At 39.5% G+C, this 26782-nt stretch overlaps 3 protein-coding genes and 1 non-coding gene across 11 annotated transcripts; 3 read left to right on the top strand and 1 right to left on the bottom strand.

Moving 5' to 3' along the window:
- The first annotated feature begins 1109 nt into the window (after positions 1–1109).
- Positions 1110–3521, top strand: LOC127764284 (uncharacterized). The gene is made up of 2 exons (XM_052289143.1): positions 1110–1939; positions 3036–3521. Exons 1-2 carry the CDS (start codon positions 1316–1318, stop codon positions 3165–3167), a joined length of 756 nt encoding a protein of 251 aa, XP_052145103.1. The 5' UTR covers positions 1110–1315; the 3' UTR covers positions 3168–3521.
- An 823-nt stretch (positions 3522–4344) lies between these two features.
- Positions 4345–4426, top strand: TRNAS-AGA (transfer RNA serine (anticodon AGA)). Its single transcript has one exon. It is a non-coding gene; the product is annotated as a tRNA-Ser (tRNA).
- Positions 4427–10427: 6001 nt separating this feature from the next.
- Positions 10428–21560, top strand: LOC127763647 (uncharacterized protein At5g08430-like). Of its 8 annotated transcripts, none has more exons than XM_052288525.1 (17): positions 10428–10586; positions 10873–10952; positions 11444–11643; positions 12217–13078; positions 13350–13471; positions 13918–13977; positions 14531–14581; positions 15113–15185; positions 15411–15563; positions 18038–18091; positions 18314–18370; positions 18700–18753; positions 19269–19316; positions 19426–19482; positions 19593–19649; positions 20407–20478; positions 20702–21560. In XM_052288525.1, exons 1-17 carry the CDS (start codon positions 10492–10494, stop codon positions 21217–21219), a joined length of 2613 nt encoding a protein of 870 aa, XP_052144485.1. In that variant the 5' UTR covers positions 10428–10491; the 3' UTR covers positions 21220–21560. The 8 variants fall into 8 exon arrangements, with proteins under 8 accessions (XP_052144485.1, XP_052144550.1, XP_052144693.1 ...); XM_052288453.1 differs by having other exon boundaries at positions 10429–10586; positions 19260–19316; XM_052288590.1 differs by lacking the exon at positions 18038–18091 and having other exon boundaries at positions 19260–19316.
- Positions 21561–21646: 86 nt separating this feature from the next.
- On the bottom strand, positions 21647–25502 carry LOC127764179 (U-box domain-containing protein 4-like). Its single transcript, XM_052289053.1, has 5 exons — positions 25332–25502; positions 24295–24567; positions 24040–24141; positions 21995–23953; positions 21647–21908 (listed from the first exon to the last, which is right to left on the bottom strand). Exons 2-5 carry the CDS (start codon positions 24562–24564, stop codon positions 21849–21851), a joined length of 2391 nt encoding a protein of 796 aa, XP_052145013.1. The 5' UTR covers positions 24565–24567; positions 25332–25502; the 3' UTR covers positions 21647–21848.
- Between the last annotated feature and the right edge of the window lie 1280 nt (positions 25503–26782).

Raw genomic sequence — 26782 nt, 5'->3', positions numbered from 1 at the left:
ATAAACTAAGCACCTTTTCTGCAGAAAGCAGCAGAACTGATATAGTTTCGTATTCGTGGTGAGGTTACAGAAAGAGCTAAAAGACCGACGTGGACAGACTCTTGCCTTTCGAAGTGCCAAACTCATCTGTTTCAGGATCACTCGAAAATGGGTTGACAACAGCCAGTAATTTTGGCCAGAATATTAAAACCGCAGGAGGATTTGTTCGTTTTCTTTTGCCAATGATTGAGTAGTTCCAGTATCTCGCTCTCACTGAACATTCTGTCACGGAGTGACCAGAGAAATCAGATCCATGTAAAAAACGAAAATATCTTAAATGTGGTTTTTGACCTGCAAGAGAAATCGACAGTGAATGCGGTTCTCTATCAACGAACGCTCTGCTCGTAGCCGCCACCAACGCAGGTTCGACATGCAGGCCTCTAAAAATCTAGCTGCATTTCACATTTCATCATCCTCCTCCTGCTCGCACATTTCTTTCAATACTCGTGTTGAAATTGAGTACTCCAATGTTCACCATCTACGACAACCCGAACCCGAAAGCCACGGTAAATGGTGAGTCTAAATTATAGCAGCGAACACACATCATGAGAAATACATCTATACTTATCAAGGAAAAGAAATAAAAAATAAAACTGTTTTTACGTGAATATAATATATAACTGTGAGTGTAAAGGTAGTAAAACTGTACTCCCTCTAATTTTAAATATATGAAGTTATCGAATGTTTAACCATCTATCCTATTAAAACTATATATGCATCACTTATTTTATTGTGACCTATTTTATCATTAAAATATTTTAAACATGCATATATTCTTGTATTTGTACGTTAAGATTTTAAATAAAACGAATAATCATACGTTGTATATTTTTACAATAAGAAGATAGTGCAATTCTTTTTAAGTAATACAATTGGGCATTTTTATTTTTCGAGATAAATACAATTGTGTGTAGAACATAAACATTAAGTAGGAACATGTAAACCGGAAAAAAATCATTAGTAAGTGATTAATTGATTTTAGCTATTTTAAAATCAGATAAATACTAAAGTAAAATATGTCTTTATAAGAAAACAACGGGACCTAAATGGATGGTGCAAAAAAAAAAAAAAGAATCAGGTTCTTCCTCCCCCTCCCACCCAAAACGCTAGAATCCAAGTATCCCTGCGAAAATAACCACCCTTTCCCTTGCAAACCCGCGAATCTTCCCTTCGCTTCCCCACCCAACACGGCACAACGCAACGCTCTCCTCCCCAAATCCCACCGCCCAGGCGCCCACCGCCTCCGCCGCTCGCTTCACCCGAACCTCGCCTCGAGATGGACGGCGAAGCGGCGGACCTCAACGACTGGGAGCTTCTCCTCGCCTCCCCCACCGCCGCCGATGAGGCCGCTGCGGCGGAGACGAGAGATGGCGGCGGCGATGACGAGGCGGGGGCGATCAAGTACGATTACTTCGAGCTTGGTTCGGATGTGAAGTATCCGGAGAGGGTTTCCTTCTCGAAGGAGGAGGAGGAGGAGGGGGAGGGGGAAGAGGAGGAGGGGGTGGCGTCCGGCAACGCGAGCTGGGTGGAGCCCGACCCCGACGACCTCGTCTTCCCCGGCCCTGACCGCGCGGCGCTGTGGTCGGACTCGTCGGACGACGGGGAGAGGCGGGAGGAGGCCGAGGCCACCGAGCCGCTGCCGGTGGAGGCGGCAGCGGCGGAGGTGGAGGCGGGCGAGGGCGCGTTGACGAAGGGCGGAGGGGCTGGGGCGGGGGTGGTGCGGTGGTGGCACCTGCCGATGGGCGTGCTCCGGGCGTGGGCGCTGCGGGCGGCGAGGAGCGTGTGGTCGATGCCCGTCGCCGTCGCGCTGCTCGGCATCGCCGTGCTGGGGCGGCGCCTGTACCGCATGCGGCGGCAGAGCAAGGCCGTGGCGCGCGTCCGCCTCGTCCTCGACGAAAAGGTGAGGCCTCTCGCCGCTTTCCCGGCCATGCCCTTGCCGTGGGTTAAACACTCCAACCTTGCGCCACTGTGCTTGTGTAAGCGTCTCATTTTGTTTGTGTCATCCTGTATCATCCACATGCTGCTCGAAAATGCTACAAATATTTTTAATATTTTTCTATAAACTTGATCAAACTTATAAAGATTTGACTAAGAAAAAAAAAGTCAAAATGACTTATAATTTGAAATAGAGGGAGTACCTTGTTTGATTTTAGGGTGAAAACAGCATAAAATTTCAACTTCCCTATCCATTGAAAACAAAAGGTGCAGTTCTCAAGTCTCAAACCAAACACAAACCATTTTACTTCAGGAACCTGATATTACTGGCTAAGCATGTAAGCAATAGCCAATAGGTAGCTCCTTTAGAGCCTATAGGTGATTGCATTTTTCTTTAAGCAAATTACATGAGTTAAGTATGGTTGCAAGCTGATGAGAAAATATGTAGCTCCTTGTACTAATCTTGTCGCCATCGTCCTCATAATATTGCACAAAGAATTCTTTCTGTTTGTGACTTTGTAGTTTGTACTGCCATACTAGTGGCAGGATGTGCATCGCCTACCTGTGTTTGCGTGTGCACGCGTGTATCAACGGGGCAAAGCGCTGAACTTTGACTTACTTCGAAAGATGATTAGGAGGACTTAAAGTAGAGCCTGATCACATAAGAGCATCCTGTAATATGCTTATATGAGACAAATACCATATAAGACGGTTTTCAAAAAAAAAATACTATATAAGAGCAGAGCCTGCATAGGTTGCATCCTGTCGCACAGGGCATGAACCCACTTATAGGTCAAAATAAACGGGTTTGCGGTTTATTTTGGCCTATAAGTGGGTTTCACGGGTTAACCACTTATATCCTTACGCACAGGTTACAGTGGTATGTAAATGCAAGTAATTCCATAATTGTTGAATGTAATGCCATGTGATTTGTCGACGATAATTGTGCTGACCCTTAACGTTGTTCATGGTATCAGTGCGTTCCCCATTATTGCTTAGCTTAGCTCTGTGTGGATTCTTACTGTCATCTGTTCCTTAATAATTTTAATTGACTTATGCAGAAGGCATCCCAGTTCAAGGCCCAAGCATCACGCCTGAATGAATCTTTCCCAATGGCACGCCGAGCTCCGATCATGAAGCCTCTGCTTCCTGCGAATGGAGTGACCCCATGGCCTGTGCTGGGACACATCTGAGCTTGAGATCGACGGCATAGGACTAGTAATACAATTGTCCAAAGTTACTTGGCTTGTGAGCATACCATATTGGTCCCTAAAGATCTAGCCGCTATACCGCTACTTGGAGTATACACCTCTGGTTGTGGAAGGTAGTTACATTCCCACTTTATGTGGGATGCCATTTAGGCCTTCTCAGCTTTCATGTTTCTTTTGTACCTTATAATTTTCTTCTGTAGTGTTGTGTTACCATATGCGCTTGAACATTGTATCTGTAATTCTGTATATATGACAAAGTAACCATACAGATTGGGAGTTTGAAACTGTGCTCAGCTTCCTTTCGCTACTGTTAATTTAGCTGTTTCCGTGCTGATATACTCTCTGCGTCACTGCGTGTATGCTTGATTAATGAAAAGGTCGCAGATTACTTTGAATACCTAGAGGGTTGAGCCCAACTGCCCATAGCAAGTATCCCTAAGAGCAAGTTTAATAGTATAACCCACTACTAGCTCCAAATCTTTTATAGCCAATGTAATAGTCAATTCATACAATAGTTGCTTACTATACTAGTAATACCTGGTCCCATCTATCATACACACATTACGTCTTGGAATCCGTGCTGTAGCTGGCTACAAATCTGTAGTTCACTGCTATTCTCTCTCTTCTTTTATCTCTTTAAAATATGTTTACAACTGGCTTATAGCCTGCTATTGTACCTGCTCTAATCTGTCTCCTTTTTATTTTCTTATACCATACTCCATCCTTTTTTAATAGATGACGCCGTTGATTTTTTCTCACATGTTTGACCATTCGTCTTATTTAAAAATTTTATGCAAATGTATAAGATATAAAATTACTATGAGTGATAAAACAACTCATAACAAAATAAATTATAATTACGTAAATATTTTGAATAAGATGAATAGTTAAACATGTGACAAAAGTCAACGGTGACATCTATTAAAAAAGGGAGGTAGTACACAGTATAGTTTTGAGATGCAATGATCATTGAGAAAGATTAGCTTCCTGAACCGTTGAGTTGAATGCATCATGCATGTCCCCTTTCTTGCATGGGATGAAAGGCTTTCTCGTTTAAGCTATTGATACATTACATGCCAAAGGTTACTAAGAAGTGTCTGTTCAATGTTGATGGAGATAACATGATAAAGAGAAAAATGTGTGAACCATCTCCACCTTAGTGGTCGTGCCGGAGTGGTTATCGGGCATGACTAGAAATCATGTGGGCTTTGCCCGCGCAGGTTCGAATCCTGCCGACCACGTTTTTTTATTTTTTTTACTCTGGCTGTTTTGCTATTTTACTCCTGTTGTCTCACTCGGTTGTTTTGCTGGAATAATAGTCCCTTCTAGAGCAAACACAGAGGGGTGTGGGGGGCTCTGGGCAAGGCTAATGAGCGATCACCCACCCGCCCCTCCTCTATACGCTCCATCGCTCCCTTCCCCCCCCCCCCCCCCCCCTTCTCCTCCCCTTCTTCTCTTTCTACTACACCATAAATATTTTAATTTAAATTCAAAATTAAAACGGGCATATAAACTTTTGACTTATAAACTTTGGGTCTATAAACTAATATTTGAATTCAAATTTAAATTTGAATCGGGTATGTAAACTTTTGACTTATAAACTTTGTGTCTATAGATTTTAGGTGTATAAACTTTAGATGTATAGAAATACTATATATAAAAAAAATGAATTCAAATTCAAATTTGAATCGGGTATGTAAACTTTTGACTTATAAACTTTGGGTTTATAAACTTTAGGTGTATAAACTTTAGATGTATAGAAATACTATATATATAAAATATTTGAATTCAAATTCAAATTTGAATCGGATATATTTCAAATTCAAATTTGAATCGGGTATAAAAACTTTTGACTTATAAACTTTGGGTCTATAAACTTTAGGTATATAAACTTTAGATGTATAGAAATACTTTATATAAAAATATTTGAATTTAAATTCAAATTTGAATCGGATATATAAACTTTTGATTTATAAACTTTGGGTCTCTAAAATTTAGATGTGTAAACTTGAGGTGTACAAACTTTAGGTATATAAATTTACTAAAATAGAAAAGTAATGTGATGCCAAAAAAGGAAACCAGGTGGAGGGAGGGGATCCGAATTTGATTGAGCAATCTCGGAGTGCTCCATATAATTAAATTTTACTCCTCATGTCTTACTTTACAGTTCTCGATTAGATTGGCCTTATATGTCTATGGCTATATAAAAAAAGAGAAGGGGTTGCTCACATTGTCACTTGGTGCTAGAGAAATACTAAATGATAAGAGAGTCTCACATATTTTTTGTGTCTCCACCTTTTAGAAGTTGCATACTAATACGCTTGCATGTTCTGCTTCTTACATCCATTCCCTGATCAATTCTCAATAAACATATGTAGTATTTGAAAATTATCCACGAAGTATATTCATTTATGAAGTACTGCTTCTCAACCACCTGGTACATTCTTTTCATGTCCTATTCAATAGAATTTTGTCACTGATTATTTACTTCATGTTTCTAATTTGTTCAAAAAAAAACTTTATTATAATGTATTGATTAAACCACCTATTCTAAGCTATTTGTGAACTTTGTTTTTTATAAAATAATAATTTGTCACGCTAATCGATCGATGTTTCTAAGGCCTAAGTTCGGACCTGTTTGGTACAGCTCCAACTCCTAGATTTAGCTCTAGGAGTTGGGTCTGGAGTGGAGTTGTGGAGCTGCCTAAACCCAGCTCCACAACTCTAGTTCATTTTGTGAGAGAATTTCACTCAGCTCCGCTCCTATTTTAGGTGGAGCCGAAACAGTTTGGTTGAGCTCCATCTCCAAGAGAGGTGGAGCTAGAGCTGGAGCTATGGCGCTATGCCAAACAGGCCCGTCTATTCTTCAACTCTAAACTTTAACTTACTCGTTTTCTGTTAGCACGCATTTTATACTGTTAAATGGTGTAATTTTTTAAAAAGTTTCTATGTAGAAGTTGTTTTAAAAAGCAAATAAATCCAAATTTTAAATTTATAATAGTTAATACTTAATTAATCATATGCTAATAAGGTTTCTCGTTTTACGTGCAACAAAAATCCAACTCCCAAACGGGAGATCGAATGGGCTGGCTGGTTCCTAGTCAAGTGGCAACGTTAGTTTATAGTAAGATAAATCTAGGAAAATCATTCATTGGAAAAAAAAAGCCAAAACAAAAGAAAATGCACAACATCCAACTTCTACAGTCTTTCTAACTATTTTGACATAAATATAGGAAATTATCTGTAAGGAAAAAACAAATTCAAAGGAAATGCACAACATGCAGATTCTAGAGGTTCTCCAACTATAAATCGCTTTTGCGAGAAGTTTAGTTCACAATTATCTTTGAAAACTTTGCTACATGTGAAGGAAATATAAAACAATAAATTAAGTAATTGAATTTATAAAAATATGAAGGACAAAAGCAGGATAAAAAGTTTGCATATACACATTTTTTAATTTATGGTAGTCATATGTAAATTTATCAAACACATTTTTAAAATAAGCATGTTATAAATTTAGCAAGTTTTTTATAGGAACTTTATGGTACTAAACTAATTTATATTGAAAAACATAAAACTTAAAATATGTTTTTCACACACACTCTAAATAATATGCACCAGGTACACTAACGAGAGCGCCAACCGGCGTGCCCATATTTTAGTCATGCAAATAATTCGTGTCAATGATATAATGAGCGTAGTTGTATGAAGCATGACCTTAATTTCCCCAGCTACCCCTTGTTCAATTTTCCTACCTACTATTATCCCAACCACCACTCATTTATCATTTCTCTAAAAACTAATATTATATTCATAAAAGGTCAAAGCCACGTACCCACGTCACATGTCAGAGTTATGCATGAGTCAGATCCCAAACGTAGCAAGAGAATACAATAAAATAGTAGTTTTCACCTTAAATATCTCTAATATTTTTGCATGCCTTAATGGGTTTTTTTATGTATAATGGTTTATTTTTATCTAAAGGCATAGCCAGGGTTTCACTTATAGCACGATAATTGCGCGATTATCATGGTTATCGCGCTTATCACGGGGGTACGGTAGGGGAAACCGGCGATATAGTTTGGATGAATTTTGACCAAATTCAAAATTCCGGAAAAAATAAAAAAAACTGAAAAAATTCATGGATGTAGTTGTTGATTTGTAGTTGCCAATGGTGAAGAATTTTTTTGAAATAGAGTAAGCTAAATTCAAATTTGAGGGCAAAACCAAAAATGGTTTACAAATTGAAAAAGGAAGAGGATATTGGGCCTTAAGTATCCTACATATTCTTCAAATTATTCTCAATTTCTAGTTTTCTACACATATTCAACCGTATTTTTGATTTTTTTACCCTATTTATTTTACATTTACATGATTTCAGCTATACAGCCCGCGATAACCATGCGAATATCGCGATTATCGCGCTACCGCGGGGTGGCGATAACCCCGGCCCAAACGATAAGGTAAACCCTGGGCATAGCATGGTTTTGTTCCATAGATTTTTTTTTTTCCTTACAAATAAGCACGATGTGAACACTCTACCTCCTATGCACACCCTCGCGGAAATAATTTTTTGACCAGGAAACAGTGGGGGAGTCCCCCACGGTAATTTCATTAATAAAAAGAAAAACTGTACAAATTAATTACAAGTTATCAATCCATGATTAAAGAAAAGGTCTGAAAGCTACTCTAAGCCTAGTTAAATGTAGACTTAGTTCCTCCTTGAGACTTTATTTCCACCTTGGGAGGGAGGGAGAAATACTATTAAAGATCATATCATTCCTCTGCTTCCACAGAAGCCAAGCAGCCACCAGAAAAATTTCCATAAAACAGTTGGAGAGATATTTCTCACGGAAATAATTAGTCGTTAGTGCAAGCACCATGCCAAGTCTAAGATCTTAACATAGGTGGACAGGTTCCATGACAAGGATCATAATCAATTGAGCTACTATCACTCCACTTGCTCTACTAAATTTTGGTAGCAAATCAAACACTTGACATTTTGATAATTCTTAATATTATCTACTCATATTGCTGATATATTGCTGATATGATTTAGCATGAAATTGAACTTGTCTTTTTTAAGTTATAACTTATCAAAACTTGGAACAATTTATAAGTGTTGGGTTTGGGGATGAGGTAGGATGAGTTAGACCCATTTCTTTTTTTAGGATGGATGATCCTATCTATCCGTTTGACATAAGGGGTGGGGTGATCATAATTTTTTATTTAAGGGATAGCTTATATGTTAGTGAGAGAAAAAAATGGGTTGGATTGGTCCGTCGGCTTTTAAGGGATACGACTAATCGGACTCTGATGGGAATATTCTCTTTCAAGACTTCTTCGCTTAATCCCCTCCAAAAGGGATCAGAGGAGATTTGAAGAGGAATAATTCCACGTCTATTGAGTTGTTGAATAAATCCTCTCAGTCCCCTCCAATCCTTCCTTATGAGATTAACTGAACAAAGAGTCTCAGGAATTATCCATTCCACCTATCCCAAACAAAACACCCTTATAGCAACCACAATGTGGTAGTAAACCAGGTAACAAGCAATTAATGTGCCCTTACTAATAAGCATCGTTTTTTGTGCTATGTTCGGTAGAAACCAAGTAAAATATGAACATTCTTATAGGAACATGGGTAGATGAGGATTGGCATGGATAATTTTTTCAGGTGAACACTGAACCCCGCCTCATTTACCACTATATTCATACAAGTATTGTGGGGAGGGTGGCACTACCTTTTGATCATGGGATCTACCTTACTATCGAAGTCAGGCAACATACATTGCACATATCCTTAAAAATCGGTTCCACCCGACCCAACCCATTTACTTTTTGAAACTAAACGTATGCTAAAAGTACTACAACCAGCTGTAATTCATTTATGTATGGAATTGAAATGGTTTAGTTGGATTTTAACTTGTGTTTAGTTCACGCTAAAATTAGAAGTTTGGTTGAAATTGGAACGATGTAATGGAAAAGTTAGAAGTTTACATGTGTATGAAAGTTTTGATGTGATGAAAAAGTTCGAAGTTTGAAGAAAAAGTTTGGAACTAAATAAGGCCAAAGGAAAAAAGTAATGTTGGTGCGGTGACAAATAGGCTATAAATTTCAAATCATAAAATCTAAATCGAGAGCGCTCTCGATTTAGTCATAATGAGCGACCCTATCATCCAATCAGCCGTTGTCCAGATATATCTTGAAGAATCTTACTTTACTATAGTACTAATTGATCAAGCAAGTAGAACAAATATTCCTATCATCTATGTTTCAAATAAAATTTTCTCTTAAATTACTCATCCGATTTACAATCCGATTACACCGTTGTGTTCGTAACAATTAAATCTTTAGAACAAGATCTCACATGATTATATTTTGATCAAAAGGTAGTGCCACCCTCCCCACAATACTTGTATGAATATAGTGGTAAATGAGGCGGGGTTCAGTGTTCACCTAAAAAAATTATCCATGCCAATCCTCATTTACCCATGTTCCTATAAAAATGTTCATATTTTACTTGGTTTCTACCGAACATAGCACAAAAAACGATGCTTATTAGTAAGGGCACATTAATTGCTTGTTACCTGGTTTACTACCACATTGTGGTTGCTATAAGGGTGTTTTGTTTGGGATAGGTGGAATGGATAATTCCCGAGACTCTTTGTTCAGTTAATCTCATAAGGAAGGATTGGAGGGGACTGAGAGGATTTATTCAACAACTCAATAGACGTGGAATTATTCCTCTTCAGATTGTAGATCGGATGGGTAGTTTAAGAGAAAATTGTATTTTAAGTGTAGGTAGATAGTGTTTATAATAGATAGAGTGGTAGCTAGGTTAGACACCAGCCAGCTGTGTAGCAATGTCCATTTCAAATATACTCGGCTGTGTTCCCGTGCGTTGATCTCGCTCCCCCCATACAGCCATACTACTTGGCACTTTGGCAGCACAGCCAGGAGAGCGCCACGGGGGAGGAGGAGGACGCAGAAATAGAAAGCGACCAAGAGCGGTCGCCACGCCAGATTCTCTCTCTCTCTCTCTCCCCCTTTTCTCATCTTCCTCGAGACGCCCCGCCCCGCGCCCCGCGCCCCGCGCCTCGATCCTCGCCTCCTCCCCGCATTCACTCCCCCGAAACCCTCGCTCTCTCCCCCATCCGCCGCCGCGGCCGCAAACGACGGCGGCGGCGAGGTTCGTCGGCGGGGATTGTGGGGGGGGGGGGGGGGGGGAGGGGGGGGGAGAAGACGACGAGGGTTTTTTTTTATTTTTTTTTTCTGATTATCCCCCTCGCGCGGGGGGTTTTGGGCGATGGGGAGGAGGAGCAAGCAGAAGGTGGAGGATATGGCCGAGGAGCTCTGCTTCGTCTGCAAGGACGGCGGCGACATCCGCGTTTGCGACTTCAAGTGAGCTTCGCCTCCTCCCCCCTCCTCACTATTTTTTTTTGGTTCGGTTCGTGGTTTTGTGCTGTCGCTATCTCCTCTGTTGGAAAAAAAATGGTTGGAATTGAGGTTTGTTCTGTTGGGGGGAATGTGTGCAATGCGGGTTTTTGGTAGATGGTGGGTGCAGTGGCTGCTGCATGCAGAATTCAGTTCTGTGGTGCCCTTGGAAGTTGGAACAGTATCGTCGGGATCATTTCCAATCGATTGGTGACAGTGTAGCTAGCTAATTGTGCCTTGTTATGCTTTTCAGGAACTGCCTCAAGGGTTATCATCCACACTGTGTGGGGAAGGAGGAAAGCTTCCTTGATTCTGCCGAACAGTTCATTTGTGGTGAGCGCCTTTTGTTTTTTTCCCCCAGTATTTCAACCATACTTAGCTGCTATCTGAATTAGCACGACATTGCAATACCCATTATGCTGCCTGCCCATGTTTGGTTACCTCATTCATTTGGTTTGACCAAGTATCCTAAATCATGTCCTGCCTTTGTGGAATTGCCAATGCCCCTTTCTTTTTCCTAGAAAAAAGAATCGGCTGCTGGATGCTTAACCTTTCATTTATTAGTAGTGAATGGGCTTCAGTATCTTGGACAAAAAACTTGGGAGGATTAATTGCTCAGTAGTTTTTATGTAGCATAGACATAACTAAAAGGAAGGTGTTTAGCATATAATCTGCCAGAAATAAGCTGCAAAGTACTTTTGTGAGCTAGCAGTACTATGCATTTTTTGGATTTCATTTTTCTGTTCTTGGAGTGCCTCTTTCAACTTCTACCATGTGGTACAATAATGCTATTCATTCTTGAGCCTAACTTTTACTATTTGCAGAATTGCACAAATGTGTTAGCTGCAAAAGGAATTCAGAATATCATTGTTTGTGTTGTCCAAGTTCCTCTGTATGCGGTGAATGCCTTGGAAAAGTTGAATTTGCACAATTTAGGAAGCAGAGCCAGACCAAAGGATTATGCAATAACTGTTTAAAGTTGGCATTGTTTGTTGAGAAGAACTCTGAAGCTAATTCTGATGGGGTAAGTGCATGTGGATCCTTTTACAGTTTTTGAATTATAGCATTTATTTTCCATTTTTCTGGAGGTAGTACTCCCTCCATCCAAAAGTCTTGAGCCTTTTTCATTTCCTGGTTTTTCCAAATGAGATAGACATATTTGTAGTCTCCATGCATCTGAGGCTTAAGTGAAGGGGTTGTTTTATTGTTTTACAGTGCTAAATTAAATTGTTGAGTGGAACCCAAGCAACCACCTTAATACTTATTGGTTGCATGCACATATAGTTTCTTCGTCTTTGTTACATGAGGATGAGTTAATTTCTCCTTGGTCTTGATGACAAAAGAAATATGCCTTAGACCTTTGGATGGAGGGTTAAGCTTCCACCAATCCCCTGCCACTCCATGCTTGCCATTAGTCAATCCTTGAAAAAAAATTCAATGGCCTAGTACAGTAGTGCCTACCATAGGTCCATTAACCTTGTATTTATCTGTTTATTGTTCCTCTGGCATAATTTGTCTGGGTAGTTTCCACAAAAATGTCAGTTGACCTCTCCATATATCTGGTCTTTTTCTGATTACTGTTCATGTGCATCCCTAGGAAACAGTTGAATTCAGATATACGGAGAACTATCTTGTTCTGTTTAAAGACTACTGGGAAACTATTAAAGACAATGAAGGCTTGGCATTGATTGATTTGCAGCAAGCCAATATTTGTCTTAGAACAAGCTTAAGCTGTAAACAAGGAAGGGACTCAGAGAAACCCCCAGATGAAGATTACAGGGCAGATAAGAATTCATTGAGTGTTAATGATGGCGCTGAACAACCATTCCCGGTTGATGTAAAGGTCCAACCAAGTGAAGCAAAAATGTCACTGAAGAGAAAGAAGTCAAACAAGAAAACATATGTCGGTTGGGGTTCAAAAGAGCTAATTGAATTCCTGTCATGTATTGGCAAGGATACAACTAAACCTCTTGATGAATTTATACTTACTGGAGTTGTTAAGGAGTACATCCAGCAGAAGAATCTATTCAAGGACAGGAAAAGAAAATCTGTCATTTGTGATGATAAGCTTCATTCTTTGTTCAGGAAAAGAAAAGTGAAGTCAAATATGATTCTTAACTTGCTGGAAATACATCTTGCGGCAAATGCTGCTTCAGAGGATGATTTTCTCGATGATTCTGAGGATGATGAAGGCCGAATTATGAGAAAAAGGCCTTGTAATACTTTAAAGGCGGCAGAGACTTCTGAGAGGGATCCAAAGAGAAACAAGAAATGCTTTGCAGCTCTTAATCACAATAACTTAAAGTTAATTTATTTGAGAAGAACTCTAATTATGAATCTTATGGGCCAAGACACATTTGAACAGAAAGTTGTTGGAAGTTTGGTTAGAGTCAAGAATGATGACAATCATTATAGTTATCAGATGCCTAAAAAACACTACCAGCTTGGCCTAGTAACAGGTAATCAACTACAGGCAGTCTTCTCAAGTTTTGAACTTTGATGGTTTCTGTAGTTTTTGTCAGGCATGTATAGCATATCTGTAGTATTGCAGTGGAAGACCAAATCATCTTTTTTCTTCATTAACCAGCCAGCCAAAAATTATTTTGTTTTCTTTTAGATGAAAAACATTTTAGTGCTACATTCATATTTCATGCATTGGCCTATATGCTGTACTATCTATCCTCCAGGAAGGATATGACTTTCTCACCATGTTGAAAACATCCATAACAGGCATTAGGAAATCTCCACAAGAATACAAGATAAAGGACAAACGTACAGATATTCTTTTATGTGTTTCCAATCTGTGGGATGACATCAAGATCTCCATGTTGTCTGAAGAGGACATAGAGGAGGTATGATTCTTTTCCTAGTGTACTGATATAAAATGGAATGAGTACTACCATTATGATCAAGTAGGCCGTTATTACTCCCATTTGATACTATAATGTTACACACATACCAAGAAATCTTAACTTTGAAGTAATATGGAGTATTTTATAATCAAACCATGATTTCCTATTTTGTGAGTTATTCTTATGGTCCTTGGGAGGTACTAGTACCTCTTGGTGCCTCCCAAGAACCACCGAAAAAAGAAACTGCCCGATTCGATGTCGTAGTAGCATGCGCATCTAGCAAGGATAAGCAAAGTCTACTCTTTTGAATATTATTAGTGTGCCAGACTAATATCGGGACAGAGGAAGTGTCTTACTTTCTTTATTCTACATTGTTCTGTCCACCCAAAATATTTCCCTGAATAGTTGATGTGGTCAAACACTTCCTTTTGCGCTCTTGATAACAGGACGAGTGTAATGATCTCCTTCTGTTGGCTAAAAAAGGACTCTTCAAAAGACCTACTGTTGTAAGTTCATGTTATGAAAAGCTTCCTTTTCCTAGTTGCAGTCCCCGACAGCAGCAATGATATATTCTGTGATGTATATTTACATATATAACTTTAGTGATGAAATAATATATTGTTTTCTGGGATTGTTTTTAACAGTGGAGACATCCTTGTTGATGTTCATGCTGATGTGCATGCCATGTTGGGTGGATCTCTTTTTATATAGTAATATAGCCCTCTCAACCTGCTGCTACTTAACTTATGCATGTTGGTCTGTCTGAGTCGCTGAATGTGCATGTGTAATACGAACTGCATGTCTACTTTTATACATGTAACCACTAACCACTTAATTTGGGTCTTATTGTGTTGCCTGGACTTGTGCATTCACACTTACATGGCTAAAACATTTATCTTCTATGTGAGTCAGCTTATTTACTTCAGTTTTCACTTATTAGATTCTGTGAGCTAAAAAAAACAACAACAGTTTATTCAGTTTCTCGTTTTTTCTTGAGCACCGTGCAGTTGTGCATTTCTAAACTCCTCTTTTACTGCTCTGGGTCTGGATTTTTGATAGGCTGATTTAGAAGAGAAAGCTGCAAGTATACATGTGGACATCGTGAATCATGTAAGTGAACTCTGAATTGATTTCCGTGGAATTTTATTATGCTTTATTTTTGAGTTTAGAAATGGAAAGCTCAATAACAAATTGGTTGTCTGAGGCAATTTTAAAAGAGCGGAAGTGGCTTTACATCTTATTGACTGCCCTAGTGAATGACTCAGCAAGAGATCCTTAACTTCCTATCTTTAGTTCTTAACTACAAAATAAATACCCTATATAATTGACATTAGCTTGTTTTCAAACTTGTGACCTATTTTAAATTATTGCCCTTTTGATAAAAATATGTTTTGCACTTATATTTTGGTTTGATACTTAAGTATTGTCTATATCCTAATCTTGTTCTGCAGTAGGTCGAGGTACTGTCTGTTCCCTTCTCTGGAAATAATCTTGATGTTTGACTCCTTATGCTATCTTCATTCCAAATTAAATTTCTTAATTTTAGACACAGTTTGAAACCTGAAAGCAAATTGTTATGGCAAACTAAATACTTTTGTGGTTCCTACAATACAATGATTGACAAGGTTTCCCTTTTTTCAGTGGATTGATAGAGAACTTATGAGACTGGAAAAGGAGATCGAAAGAGCACATGAGAAGGGTTGGCGCCAAGAATATCCTTCCAAATTGTCTTTTATTTGTGGCAATAAACTTGTACTCCCTCCGTCCCAATATATAGCAACCTATGATGGGTCTCATCCTAGGTTGCTATATATTGGGACGGAGGGAGTAGTTGTTAAGGGTTTGTCTGATTTTCTTATTGGACTGCTGCCAGCATTTTTTCCTTGTAACATGGAAGAATTTTATTATAGTTATTCCTTGACCAACTCTATTTTAACATTGCATGAACTATTTAATAAAAAAAGACTTCTAAGCACACAAGACGAAAGACAACGTCGTCTTGCAGAGGTCCCAGAAGCTATTCCAGATACAGGAGAGAGTAAAAGGGATGAATTTGGAGTTGCTGCAAGCAACCATCTTGAAGAAAACAAAGGTTCAAAACCTTGAAATTTTGGCTCTTCTATTTTTTTTTCGTGAACGCAAATTTTGGCTCTTCTATGAAACATATTTTCCTTCCCATCTGTTTTACGCTAATAATTGTGCAAAGTGATACATCATGTAGGTGCTATTTTGCTCTTCTGATCTATGTCCATCTAGAGGTTGAAAACAGTAATTCAATTTAGAGCAAATTTCATTTTCTTATGGAAAACTATCAATGAAATACCACGAGGAAGTAGTTTCACAAAAGTACAACTATAGTTGCATACAGTGTTGCAAAACTACATTTTAAGGATAATGCAAACGTTCTTTTGTAAAACAGTATGCAACCCAATGTAAGTGTTTTGAAACTATTGTTAAAAGTGTGGTTCTTTGAATATTTTTGCATTAAAAGCATAGGATTGTGAAATTTACTCGTTTGAATATCTCATTGACTTAATTTTGCTCCTTTCTTTACCATTGTGTTTGTTTGTATTCTATACTCTCTATTTTATGCGTTGAGTTGGTAGATAGATTGGTCATGGTTATTAAACTCTTTTCTTATTTAGCTTCACAATCATCCCTGCAGAGGCATTTAAGCAGAAAAATCCTGAGACCTTACATGCATGAAGTCATTTGTTCCGTGTGATCATTTTGAAATACCAACTTGGAATTGAATTCTTTCACTAGTTATTTTCCAGTTGCAGATACAGAATGTATACATCTTGTCAAATTAATTCAATAAAAATATTATGTTTTAAAAGTTATCCTTACTTAATTCTTTACAAATATTTTGGATTTTACAGTTTTAAAAGTAAATTATGGATCTGTTACATTTTTAAAATTAATGCTGGATTTGTTACAATTTTTTGAACAAATACTGGATTTGTTTGCAATACATCATGGGGGTTGCTTGACATTGGCTGCTGCTCTGCTTACCTAGGTAGAGTAGTATATAGAGTAGTACTGTAGCTAACTTGCACACACAAGATGGTTTTGTATTACAATTCACATCTGCTCTGTTTACCTTTTGAAGCTACTAATTTAACATTATTCTATGGATGTAACATATAGTTTATAGTTCTAATTGCCTCCAATACTCAGCACTCAGCAGTGCAAGAACAAACTCGAGTTCATTAGTTTCGCATGCACTAAGAGCTGTTCCCTGCAAATCTGCTGTAACCATCCATACTTGAGACTGGTGGAGGAGCATATAAGACACATCAGTAGTATGTTTTCGGTATGTCACAAAAGGGTGGCCAGCTTAAAACTCAAGTGCCATCAGGTTCTTTAGATTCTCAATTATCACAGAACAATACAGAAATCTCTACTATTATAAAAATTGAAGATGTTTTTGCTGGTACTTTGGTACGTCATCCGTGTATGAGTCGGTTTTTAAGTTCGTTCGCTTTTGGAAATACAGATCTGTAGTTGAGTCGGGTTTTAAGTGCGTTCGCTTTTTGGAAATATAGAAGGAATCGTATAAGAAATCTTTTTAAATGAACTCGCATGCTAACTTGAGATGATTGGACTCCTAATTGCAGCTCATGATTTTCTAGAAAAATATATATCCAAGTGAATTTTCACAGTGAATTTCACCTTAACTAAACCGTATAACAATGATAAGATTAAAATAGTTTTCACCCGTTGCAAGGCACGGACATTTTTTCTAGTATAACTATAAAATAGCAGATCATACTGTAATCTTAGCACAGTAATTTTGCTGCAAGTTTACTGCAGCAACCGAAGGGTCATTGATGATGCCCTGCCAACTTGTATTTTAATGTAATCTTGACTTGATAAGCTTGATAAGTGGGTTTAGGCCAGTTTGTCATAATATGCTGCTGATTTTTTTGTGGCATGCAATCTACCTGTATGGACATGGATCATACGAAACACTGATTTTGTGTGTCAAAACAAGTATTAAATCCTAGTTGTAAGTAGATATATGGCATGTACAAAATTGATGCTATAATCTTTTTTTTTTCTAGAAAATAATGCTTTCGCTTTGTTTACATATATATTGTAGATCCTAATAAGTTCTTGAATTATCTGAACCACAATAATAACAAGATCGATGGTTTACAGTATTTTTCTAGTTCATATTATTGTAGTAGTTTCTAACTAGTCAAGAGTGAATGTGAGTGGTAACTCTTTCTTGTCAGCTTTGCCCATCGAGTGTTCCTTTCCATTTCGTGTATTTGCTATTAGGCACTTGTACCTTCCCCCCTAAATTGGTTGCTATTATGTAATGTAGTTTTTAGTATTATGTGGAAAGTGGAACTAATGGCGGGCTTGCTTTTGCCATTAAGAGTTCCATTCCATTTGGGGTATTTCTATTATGTACATGTACCTTTTTCCCTAAAATAGTTGCTATTATGTACTGTAGTTTTTTTTTTGTTATTATGTGGAATTTGTAACTGATAGCAGGTTTGCTTGCTCTCTTTTAACACTGAGACCTTATTAAGAGTTATCTTTTATCATCTCCAGGTGCAACAGGGCATGTACCTAATTCTGTGAAAGTTCTAATGGAGGATTCACGAGGTTTGTTCTCATAACAATCAGATATGGTCTGTGCAGTTAATGCTTAGAAGAATAACTGTACTTTGTGCTTGACATTTAATAAATTGCTATTCACATCTCTTATCTTTCCCTTGTAGGCTAGTTGTTATTTTGAACTTGGTCGTTAGTATTAGATAGAACTAAAGCACTTGCTCTATTTTAACACTGAGACCTTAATAAGAGTTTTACTTCTCTCATCTCCAGGTGCAACAGGGCATATAGCTGATTCTGTGAAAGTACTTATGGAGGGTTTACCAGGAGGTTTGTTTTCTAGCAATCAGATATGTACTGTGCAGCTAATGCTTAGAAGATAACTGTACTTCTGTACTTTGTGTTTGTTCTGCATTTCTGCAAATGTTTGGTTCAAGGTGCACCTAATGATTTGTCAGTATGGTTATAGTCCTTTCCCCCCTCTTCGTGCTTCGGGGGGAAGGTTTTGGGGGGGGGGGGGGGGGGGGGGATTTGCTATTTGTTACTCTGTCTTTCCCTCGTACATTGGTTGTTATTTTGAACTTAGTTGCTAGTATTAGAGTGAACCAATGGAGGTCACATTATTTTTTATGTGCTGAGATCTGCGCCCTTGTCTCCAGGTGCAACAGCACGAGTAGCTGATGTTTTCAATGTTGATATGGCTAAATCACAAGGTTTGTATTACTAAATCAGTCATGATTTTTTTGCGGTAGTTGACACTTTTCTGAATATTTCTACCTATATTCACTATGTTTACTTCATTATTTGTTTTTTACAAGTTTTATCTAAGCTTTTGTTTGAGCTTTTTTCTCTCCTCAGTGTTTCATTGTATCTGATATTATTTTGAACTTCAGTTGTTAGCAGTAGATGGAACAGCCTCAGCCCAGCCTGCTCTCTTTTTAAATTCTAAGTCGCTGCCTATCCTTCTTATTTCTAAGTGCAAAAATGCAAGTAGCTGAACCTTTGAAAGTTGCTATAGAGAAATCACTGGAAGGTTTTGTTTCATGTCAGTGTGATTGGTGCTTTGTTTTGATCATGTCTCTACCTTATCTAATATTTCCAAATGATCATGTTTTGCCCCTTTTCTCCTCAAATATCTTTTCTTTGGAACAGATTAATCTTGATTCTTGAGATAGATGTAACTAATGATGTTTTACCTTCTTTAATTTCTTTGTTCAAGATGCATCAGGGCAAGTAACTGATTACTTGGAGGTTGTTGAAGAGGAAACTCCAGAAGGTTATTCTGCGCCTCTGCCTTTTCTCAAATATTTTTTCTTCGAACAGATTAATCTTGATATGGATGTAACCAATGGAAGGTTTTATCTCCTTTTCTTTTTGGGCTTCAGATGCATCAGGACAAGTAGCTGATATCTTGGAGCTTGTTGAAGAGGAAACTTCAGAAGGTTATTCTGTGCCTCTGTCTTTTCTCTAATATTTTTTCTTCGAATAGATTAATCTTGATATAGATGTAACCAATGGAAGGTTATATCTCCTTTCCTTTTTTTGGCTTCAGATGCATCAGGACAAGTAGCTAGTATCTTGGAGGTTGTTGAAGAGGAAACTCCAGAAGGTTTGTTTTTTCATTAAACAATCATATGATATTTTGGGTATCATAGCTGGCTAACTGCTACTTGGGTTGCCTCTAGGAGCAGAGCATCTGAGCAAGTAGATACTACTTGTGAAGTTGCTTTGGAATGTACTCTATAATTGATTCTTTGAACCCCACTTTCATCTATTGATGTAGTAGCACACTGCTTTTGTGTTGAAACAGATATGAAAATATCATATAACTTCCAATCTTAACAAATACAATCAACCCAATCTAAAAACTGAACATATACATAAAGGGAATAAAAGGGGAAACTATTACTGTTGAGTTTTGGAGTTCAAATATCCATGGTGGTTTATCATACTAAGGACTATTTCCACTGTTTGTTTTAGGATTTTTTTTTCAAGCTAATTAAACACCCAAATTAGAATTCAGCATGATAGCACTTAATCAGTGTTAACCACCAGATGAATCCCCTAAAGATCTCTATTGAGCGTAAATCAATGAACAAGCAGAAAACCTCTATGCAGCAGTATATCTCAACAGCAGTAATACCCTGTTATAACATGAAGATATGCATGTTTTCATGGGAGTAATATGCATATATCCACATACAGATAGTTTTTCTATTTACGATGATCAACAATGATCTCTGTTGTCCAGTGTGTGCTCTTGACATTCAATCCTTTCCCTGAAATATGGAAATGCATGAAATTGGCCAGCTGCTATTGTTGGATTTGCATCCTTATGGTTTCCTTTTTTATGTTATTTCATGTAGCACCTGGTAAAAACCTTTGTAATGGTGGCATTCCTGGGTCTGGACTACAAAACAAAATGCACAATGCTCAAGGTTTTCTACTCACTCCTTTTGCTAGTTATGATGGGCCTAATGAATTTCTGGAAGTTTCTAGTTGCTGCATATTGAGCTAACATTGTTCATTTATCTTTTAATTTTTCCCATCGATTATACCTTGATTCCTTGCTTTTTGAGAGAGCTCAGAGGTGCTACTCTCAATCCTGTGATTGCTTTACTGTTGATTTCCTCTTCTCTAACCAAGACTAATCTTGTTTAGATGGTGGCACGGCTCAAGGCAGCGATATGTGCAATGGCGGAAATACCTCAAGGCGTCTCAATGATCGCAAGAGTGTTATCGTTATCGACTCAGACAGCGATGAAGACGAGGATCCTCACCCAGAGCAACATGAACCAGAACGTGCTGCTCCTCGGGCAGCCATGGACGTGGTCATGGCTCCCACTCATGGTGCTCCGGTAGCCATGAATGGGACTAGTGCTCCCACTCTTCCTTGTGCTAAGAGAGGCAAGAATGGGACTACCGCGCCTAAAGGCCGTGTTCCGGCTATCGCTGCACTTCACGCACTGCAATCCATGAATGCGCCAGGTGAGCATGAATACATATGGAATTACGCGGATCCTCAGGGGAAAGTGCAAGGGCCATTCACAATGGAGCATATGCGGAACTGGCACCGGAATCGCTTCTTCCCTCCGGACTTCAGGGTGTGGAGATTAGGCCAGACACAGAATGATTCCGTCCTGCTAACAGAGGCCATGGGCCTGAAATTTTCTTCTTGACCTAAATAGGCTTTTTTTTTCGTTCCTTGCGTTATTCAACAGTGTAGCTGAACCTTAAGCAGGCATCGCTGAAGTTTGAGTTGATGTAAATGTTTAGTTTTGGTCATAGGCGGTTCAGTGGAGATCTTTTTTTTTTCTTTAGTGATGTTTTAGCAGATTGCAATGTCTAGCAAAATTTGCTAAACAAGGCAAACAGAAATGGACAGTCGGTTTAGTGATGTTTAGCATATTCCAATGTCAGACGCTCAGAGCCCCATCAAACAAACAGCAATGGATATACTCCAGTACATAAGTTTTCACAGTTATTTATACAGCATTGGAGTAAAGGTTTATTTTATCGACTTTGCTTTTGACAATTTGTTTTTTCGATTATGTGGTCCGTTTTAACTCTAATAGCAAGCTAAGCCTAGAAATTTCAGTACAGAAGTGAACTAAATATCGTGAAAACCATGTATACACAATAGATGGGTCTTCTTTACAGGAAGCAACTTGTGACATCAATCATTTGGAATCACTACCAGAAAAAATATGCTACGACTAGGATGGAATATACATCTCTTTATTGCCCGGCCAACAAGGATCATGGAACAAATAATCAGACCGCCGCATTGCTGCTTAATTGCGTAGACTTACCCTCTCCCAACCCTGACGTGGCGCTGGTTGCGAAAATAGCTTAGAAGAACCTGAGCCTGCGCATAAATACGTAAAGGTTTGAAGGAAGTTTTAGGATAGAAATGAGCTTGTCAGTTTTAGGAAACAAGATTATAATACTAACCTTCTCTCTTGCACGGGCTGTGCCTGATTGCGACAATGCAACCAAAGGTGGCACGACGCCTTCTTGAAGAACCAGGGTGCAAAACCTGTTACTGTTTGTGCAGAGTTGTAGCAGGGCAGCAGCGGCATTCTCCTTTGAACGTGCAGAACCCAGCTCAACAACCTCAACCAGTACCCGGATGCCTCCTGCCTGAGCAATGGCATTCCTTCCATCATGCACAGTCGCAAGGTTTGCCAGAACAGCAACAGCTTTATCAACCATCCCAGCAGCTGGATCCATCAGCTCCACCAGGTGGTTGACAGCCCCAGCCTGAACAATGCGGGTCTTGTGTTCATGAAATATCGACAGATTGAAGAGTGCAGTAGCTGCATCCTTCTTCCCTTGCGGGGTACCTTCTCCCAGTAAATCTACTAATGGTTCGATGGCACCGGAACGTCCAATCTTGATCTTGTTCTCTTCAATGACTGAGAGGCTGAATAAAGTTGCAGCTGAGTTGGCTTTCGCTTCGGGGTTTCCCACCTGAAGAACGAAGATGAGAGGCTCAATGGCCTCAGCACTTGCTATGGCAATCTTGTTATTGTCATCCAATGACAAATTCAGGAGAATTGTCACAGCATTTTCTTGTGTGCTGGGGTCTGTAGAATGAAGTAGACTCACCAAGAAGGGGATTGCTCCGCAGTTTGCGATGGCAATTCTATTCTCCAAGCTGTCTCTAGAAAGAATGCGGAGCTCTCCTGTTGCTGACCTTTGGACCTCAGCAGAATCACTTTTCAGTTCCTCGATAAGATTACGCACTTTAGCATCATTGCCAGAAAAATCTGGTTTTGAATCTGTCGAAGATGACAATCCGATCCTAGGAATAGTTTTATTAGACTGTCTCCACCAGTTTGGCTGATTTCGAGAACGAACACCACCCAATCTAGGAGGGTTATCTGATACCTTTGAACATGTGGTGACCGGATCATCTTGCATAACTTCAGATGCATTGATGTCACTTGATGCTTGTACCCTGACATTCTCTCCATCAACTTCAAGTTGATGATGGCTGCTGATATGACTTTTACCATTCCTTTCGAGATACTGTTCCTCATCAGAAACTTGAAAACCATTGTCTCTCAATTGCTTAAGACCATCAGAACGATCAGTTTTTTCATCAAGTAGAGATTTGTTTGCTGCAGTAGTTTCTGTTGATAATCTTAAAGAATCAGGTTCAGAATCATCTGTGTCTCCAAATGATGACACTCTATCATCTGAATCAGAGTTTTCATGTATCAAATTATAATGATGACTATCATCCGATGCGCACTGTGCTTTTGGATGCAATGCAGCTACCAATTGGCAGTGTTCTGGTGATCCAGACTTGTCTGCACTTGCACTTCCATCTGTGATGTTGAGGGAAACAGGGAAGCACAAACTCAAGAGTTTAACAGGATCTGGTAGCATTATACCATGTACCTCACACCAATTTTCAATCAACTGTTTGACAGTGAAGTTAGGAATCAATTTGGTGTGTCCCAATATTTGGCGTGTCTTTGGACAAATGTTGTATCCCAGATCAAACCATTTTCTGATAAAAACATGCTCATACGTTTGACCAGATGCCACAATCACTGGATCCGACATTAGTTCAAGGGAAAGAGGACAACAAAAATCAGCAGGAATGGTCACTCCATCAATGCTACGTGTTTGCTTTTCTTCCACATGTTTGTCAAGCATATGGTTGACTAATTCAACAATATCGTTAATATCATCCATTTCTTTGTTATCTTCATGATTACCTTTTGTTTTAACCTTAACAAGTGCAACATATTCCATCAGCAACTCCTGATTTGTGGATAAGCTCAAAGTAGTTTGAATCTTTCCAAATTCCTCTGAATTTGGCATAACTTCCCCTGCTAAAGCCCTGGAAGCCTCCCTAATGACATCTGAAATTTTTCCACAGCTATCGTGTTCAAGATCCTGCAAGTTGCAAGAAGCACACTGATAAGAAAATCAGATGTCAAAACAATGTCACTGAGAAGATGTGAAAGGATTTTTTTTATCACCTCCAAATGCATTGACTCAATCTGCATGAGAGAATTGACAATTTGGCATAATTCGAATACATATATCTGCATCTTGGCAATAATTGAATCAGCCTGAATAACCTGCACCCAATATATTACTCATAGTGAGTTATTTACTAAGTAGCATATTAAGAAGAATAATAGGGGAAATCCTACTTGGATGGAAATTAAAGCATTGTATATGTAGTGACTAATGAATAGGGAGATTTATCATGGAAAGGACAAAGTAGTTACAAAATAAATCTTGCTCATCATTTGATTCCAGCCTCCAACTAGCTCAGTCGCTTCATTGATGGTAGCGCCAAGTTCTTCAAGCACTTTACTTAGTTCACCATCTGGAGTAATCTGAGGAAAAGCTCTGTTTAGGGCCACCTCCAAGTGATCAAGGATGCCATCCATCGTTTGGCAATATTTCTTAACTAGCTCTGTTTTCAAGGCATTGCTTGAAGACAGCACCCGGAAATTTGAAATACTATCGAGTAGTGACAATGACACTGAATCCATCACCTACATAAACAAATCAAAAATTAAGTTCACTTCGGGTGCGGAGACAAAGGAACGGGGAAGCTCAAACAGGCTCAGAGTGACTAAACAAACAAGCAGGTGCATTCCACTGTCATTCGAAGTTATGCGTAAGAAAAATAGCTGAGTAATAACAAGCAGGTTAGCATGCACGTTTCAGTGAAAATGAGCTGCTAGCTAACTTCCAAGCATGACTAACCATGCCTTGTTATTTATCTACTATATATGTGAACTAAGATAGACATAAATTCCGTGCTTATACCTGGAACGGAAAGCAACAAATTTAGGCGTGATAGCATCGAAACTTCTCGTCAGTGTCGTAAAACAATTGGTGATCATCAGAAATTCAGAACTACTTAGTCCAAACTGTATACAAACAAGCTCACCGAACACGCATTTTTGCCCCAATACAAGCACCGAAGCACTATCCCCACACTATCACAAACCCTAACCGCACAGAAATCTCGAAAACCCCATGCCGTACTTGCCCACCACCACAAACAAACGCCATCACCACGTCCAGTACACAATACATCCACCACCACCAGCGCACCGAACTAAGCTCAAATCTTCCCAAACCCAACCATGGCGAGTTCCACCATCCAAGCACAAAATGCAGCACGAAGCACCCCCCCCCCCCCCCCAACCCTCTCCCTCGATCCCCCACCGCAAGGTAACCAAGCGCGATCACACCACGCGCGCAGAACAGAGCAGAACAGCAGCCAGAGCAGGAGAAGAAGCCCCGTTACCTCGGAGTCCTCCAATGGAGGGGGGAGGAGGAGGATTCGGACTCCCGCGTCGAGGTGCTCGTGGTGGCTCGCGCGAGGCGGAGGCGTCTCGCTTCGCTTCGTCGCAGGAGGCGGAGACGAAGACGAGCAAGGCGAAGGCGACGAGTCGGGGTAGCGTGTGAACACGAGGCAGCAGCGACCCACCCCGAGTGGGGGTCGTTGCGGAGACAGAGGCCAAACTAGACCCGGCTCACCGTGAACCGGGAACAGTACTTTCACTGACAGGTAGGGCCCATCTGCAGGTAGGGGGAGGCGTACGGTAGACCGGGTGCACGGGGTGGGCGGATGCGGCTGCTTGACGGCAGCAACTGCTCCCCACCTGAGACCCGCGGGCCCCACCGGCAGTCTCGCAGTGCTGTTGTACCGGCCTGCGCCGACTGACGGGTGGGCCCACCGTTTTCCTCCTCAGGAGGTGGGTCCCACCTCGCTCGCTTTTTTGTGCTCATGCGCCGTGTCAGCGCGTGAGCCGCCGTGTACGGACCGAGGTTTGTGTGCTCGGCTGTGGCTGGCTGGTGGGCCCGGAGAATCACTAGTTCTGGCCCTACTCTGCTAGTGTCAGGATTCAAAAATTGAGCGCATACGAGGGCTTGTTTAGTCGGTGATATGGAAATTTTTGATTGTCACATTGGACGTTTGATCGGATGTCGAAAGAGATTTTTGGACATGAATGAAAAAACTAATTTCATAGCTCGCCTGAAAATCGTGAGACGAATTTTTTTTTAGCCTAATTAAACCGTCATTAGTACATGTGAGTTACTATAGCACTTATGGCTAATCATGGACTAATTAGGCTCAAAAGATTCGTCTCGCGATTTACATGCAAACTGTGCAATTAGTTTTTCTTTTTATCTATATTTAATGCTCCATACATATGTCCAAAGATTCGATGTGATGTTTTTGCGAAAAGTTTTTGGGAACTAAACAGAGCCTGATATTACAGGAGCAAAGAGCAAGTTTAACAGTATAGCCAATTACTAGCTCCAAATCATCTATAGTCAATTTAATAGCCAATTCATACAATAGTTACTACAATATTAATACCTGATCCCACTTGTCATACACACATTGCATCTTGAAGTCTGTGCTGCAGCCGGTTGTAAATCTGTAGCCCGCTGTTCTTCTCTATCCTATTTTATCTTCTTAAAATATGTTTATAGCTGACTTATAATCTGCTATTTTACCTGCTCTAATGTAGATATTTCTAGCACAGTAACTTAGTTCCAAAATAAAGCTATTTCTTCACCTACCTCCTCTTCTCAACCAATCACAATCATTATTCTTCACCTCCTTTCTCTTTTCAACTAATCACATATTTCCTTCAATCATTCTCTCCTACTTTCTCAATACACGTGCCAACCTTAAAAATGACTATATATTAGGACGGATAAAGTAGTATAGTAGTCCTAGTTGAA

The sequence above is a fragment of the Oryza glaberrima genome, chromosome 1 (assembly GCF_000147395.1).
Source record: "Oryza glaberrima chromosome 1, OglaRS2, whole genome shotgun sequence".
Classification (NCBI taxonomy): domain Eukaryota; kingdom Viridiplantae; phylum Streptophyta; class Magnoliopsida; order Poales; family Poaceae; genus Oryza; species Oryza glaberrima.
Note: the sequence above shows the minus strand (reverse complement) of the source record. Positions and strands in the feature narration are given on the sequence as shown.

Bases quoted from the DNA above. Each gene is read 5' to 3' on its own strand.
- LOC127764284 (XM_052289143.1), top strand. From the start codon at position 1,316: ATGGACGGCGAAGCGGCGGACCTCAACGACTGGGAGCTTCTCCTCGCC. The intron at 1,940-3,035 runs GTGAGGCCTCTC...TGACTTATGCAG, and splicing joins GCCTCGTCCTCGACGAAAAG to AAGGCATCCCAGTTCAAGGC.
- LOC127763647 (XM_052288453.1), top strand. From the start codon at position 10,492: ATGGGGAGGAGGAGCAAGCAGAAGGTGGAGGATATGGCCGAGGAGCTC. The intron at 15,186-15,410 runs ATCCTTCCAAAT...CTATTTTAACAT, and splicing joins GAAGGGTTGGCGCCAAGAAT to TGCATGAACTATTTAATAAA. The intron at 20,479-20,701 runs GTTTTCTACTCA...AATCTTGTTTAG, and splicing joins CAAAATGCACAATGCTCAAG to ATGGTGGCACGGCTCAAGGC.
- LOC127764179 (XM_052289053.1), bottom strand. From the start codon at position 24,564: ATGGATTCAGTGTCATTGTCACTACTCGATAGTATTTCAAATTTCCGG. The intron at 23,954-24,039 runs GTGATAAAAAAA...TGCAACTTGCAG, and splicing joins TTGAGTCAATGCATTTGGAG to GATCTTGAACACGATAGCTG. The intron at 21,909-21,994 runs GTTAGTATTATA...ATTTATGCGCAG, and splicing joins CAGCCCGTGCAAGAGAGAAG to GCTCAGGTTCTTCTAAGCTA.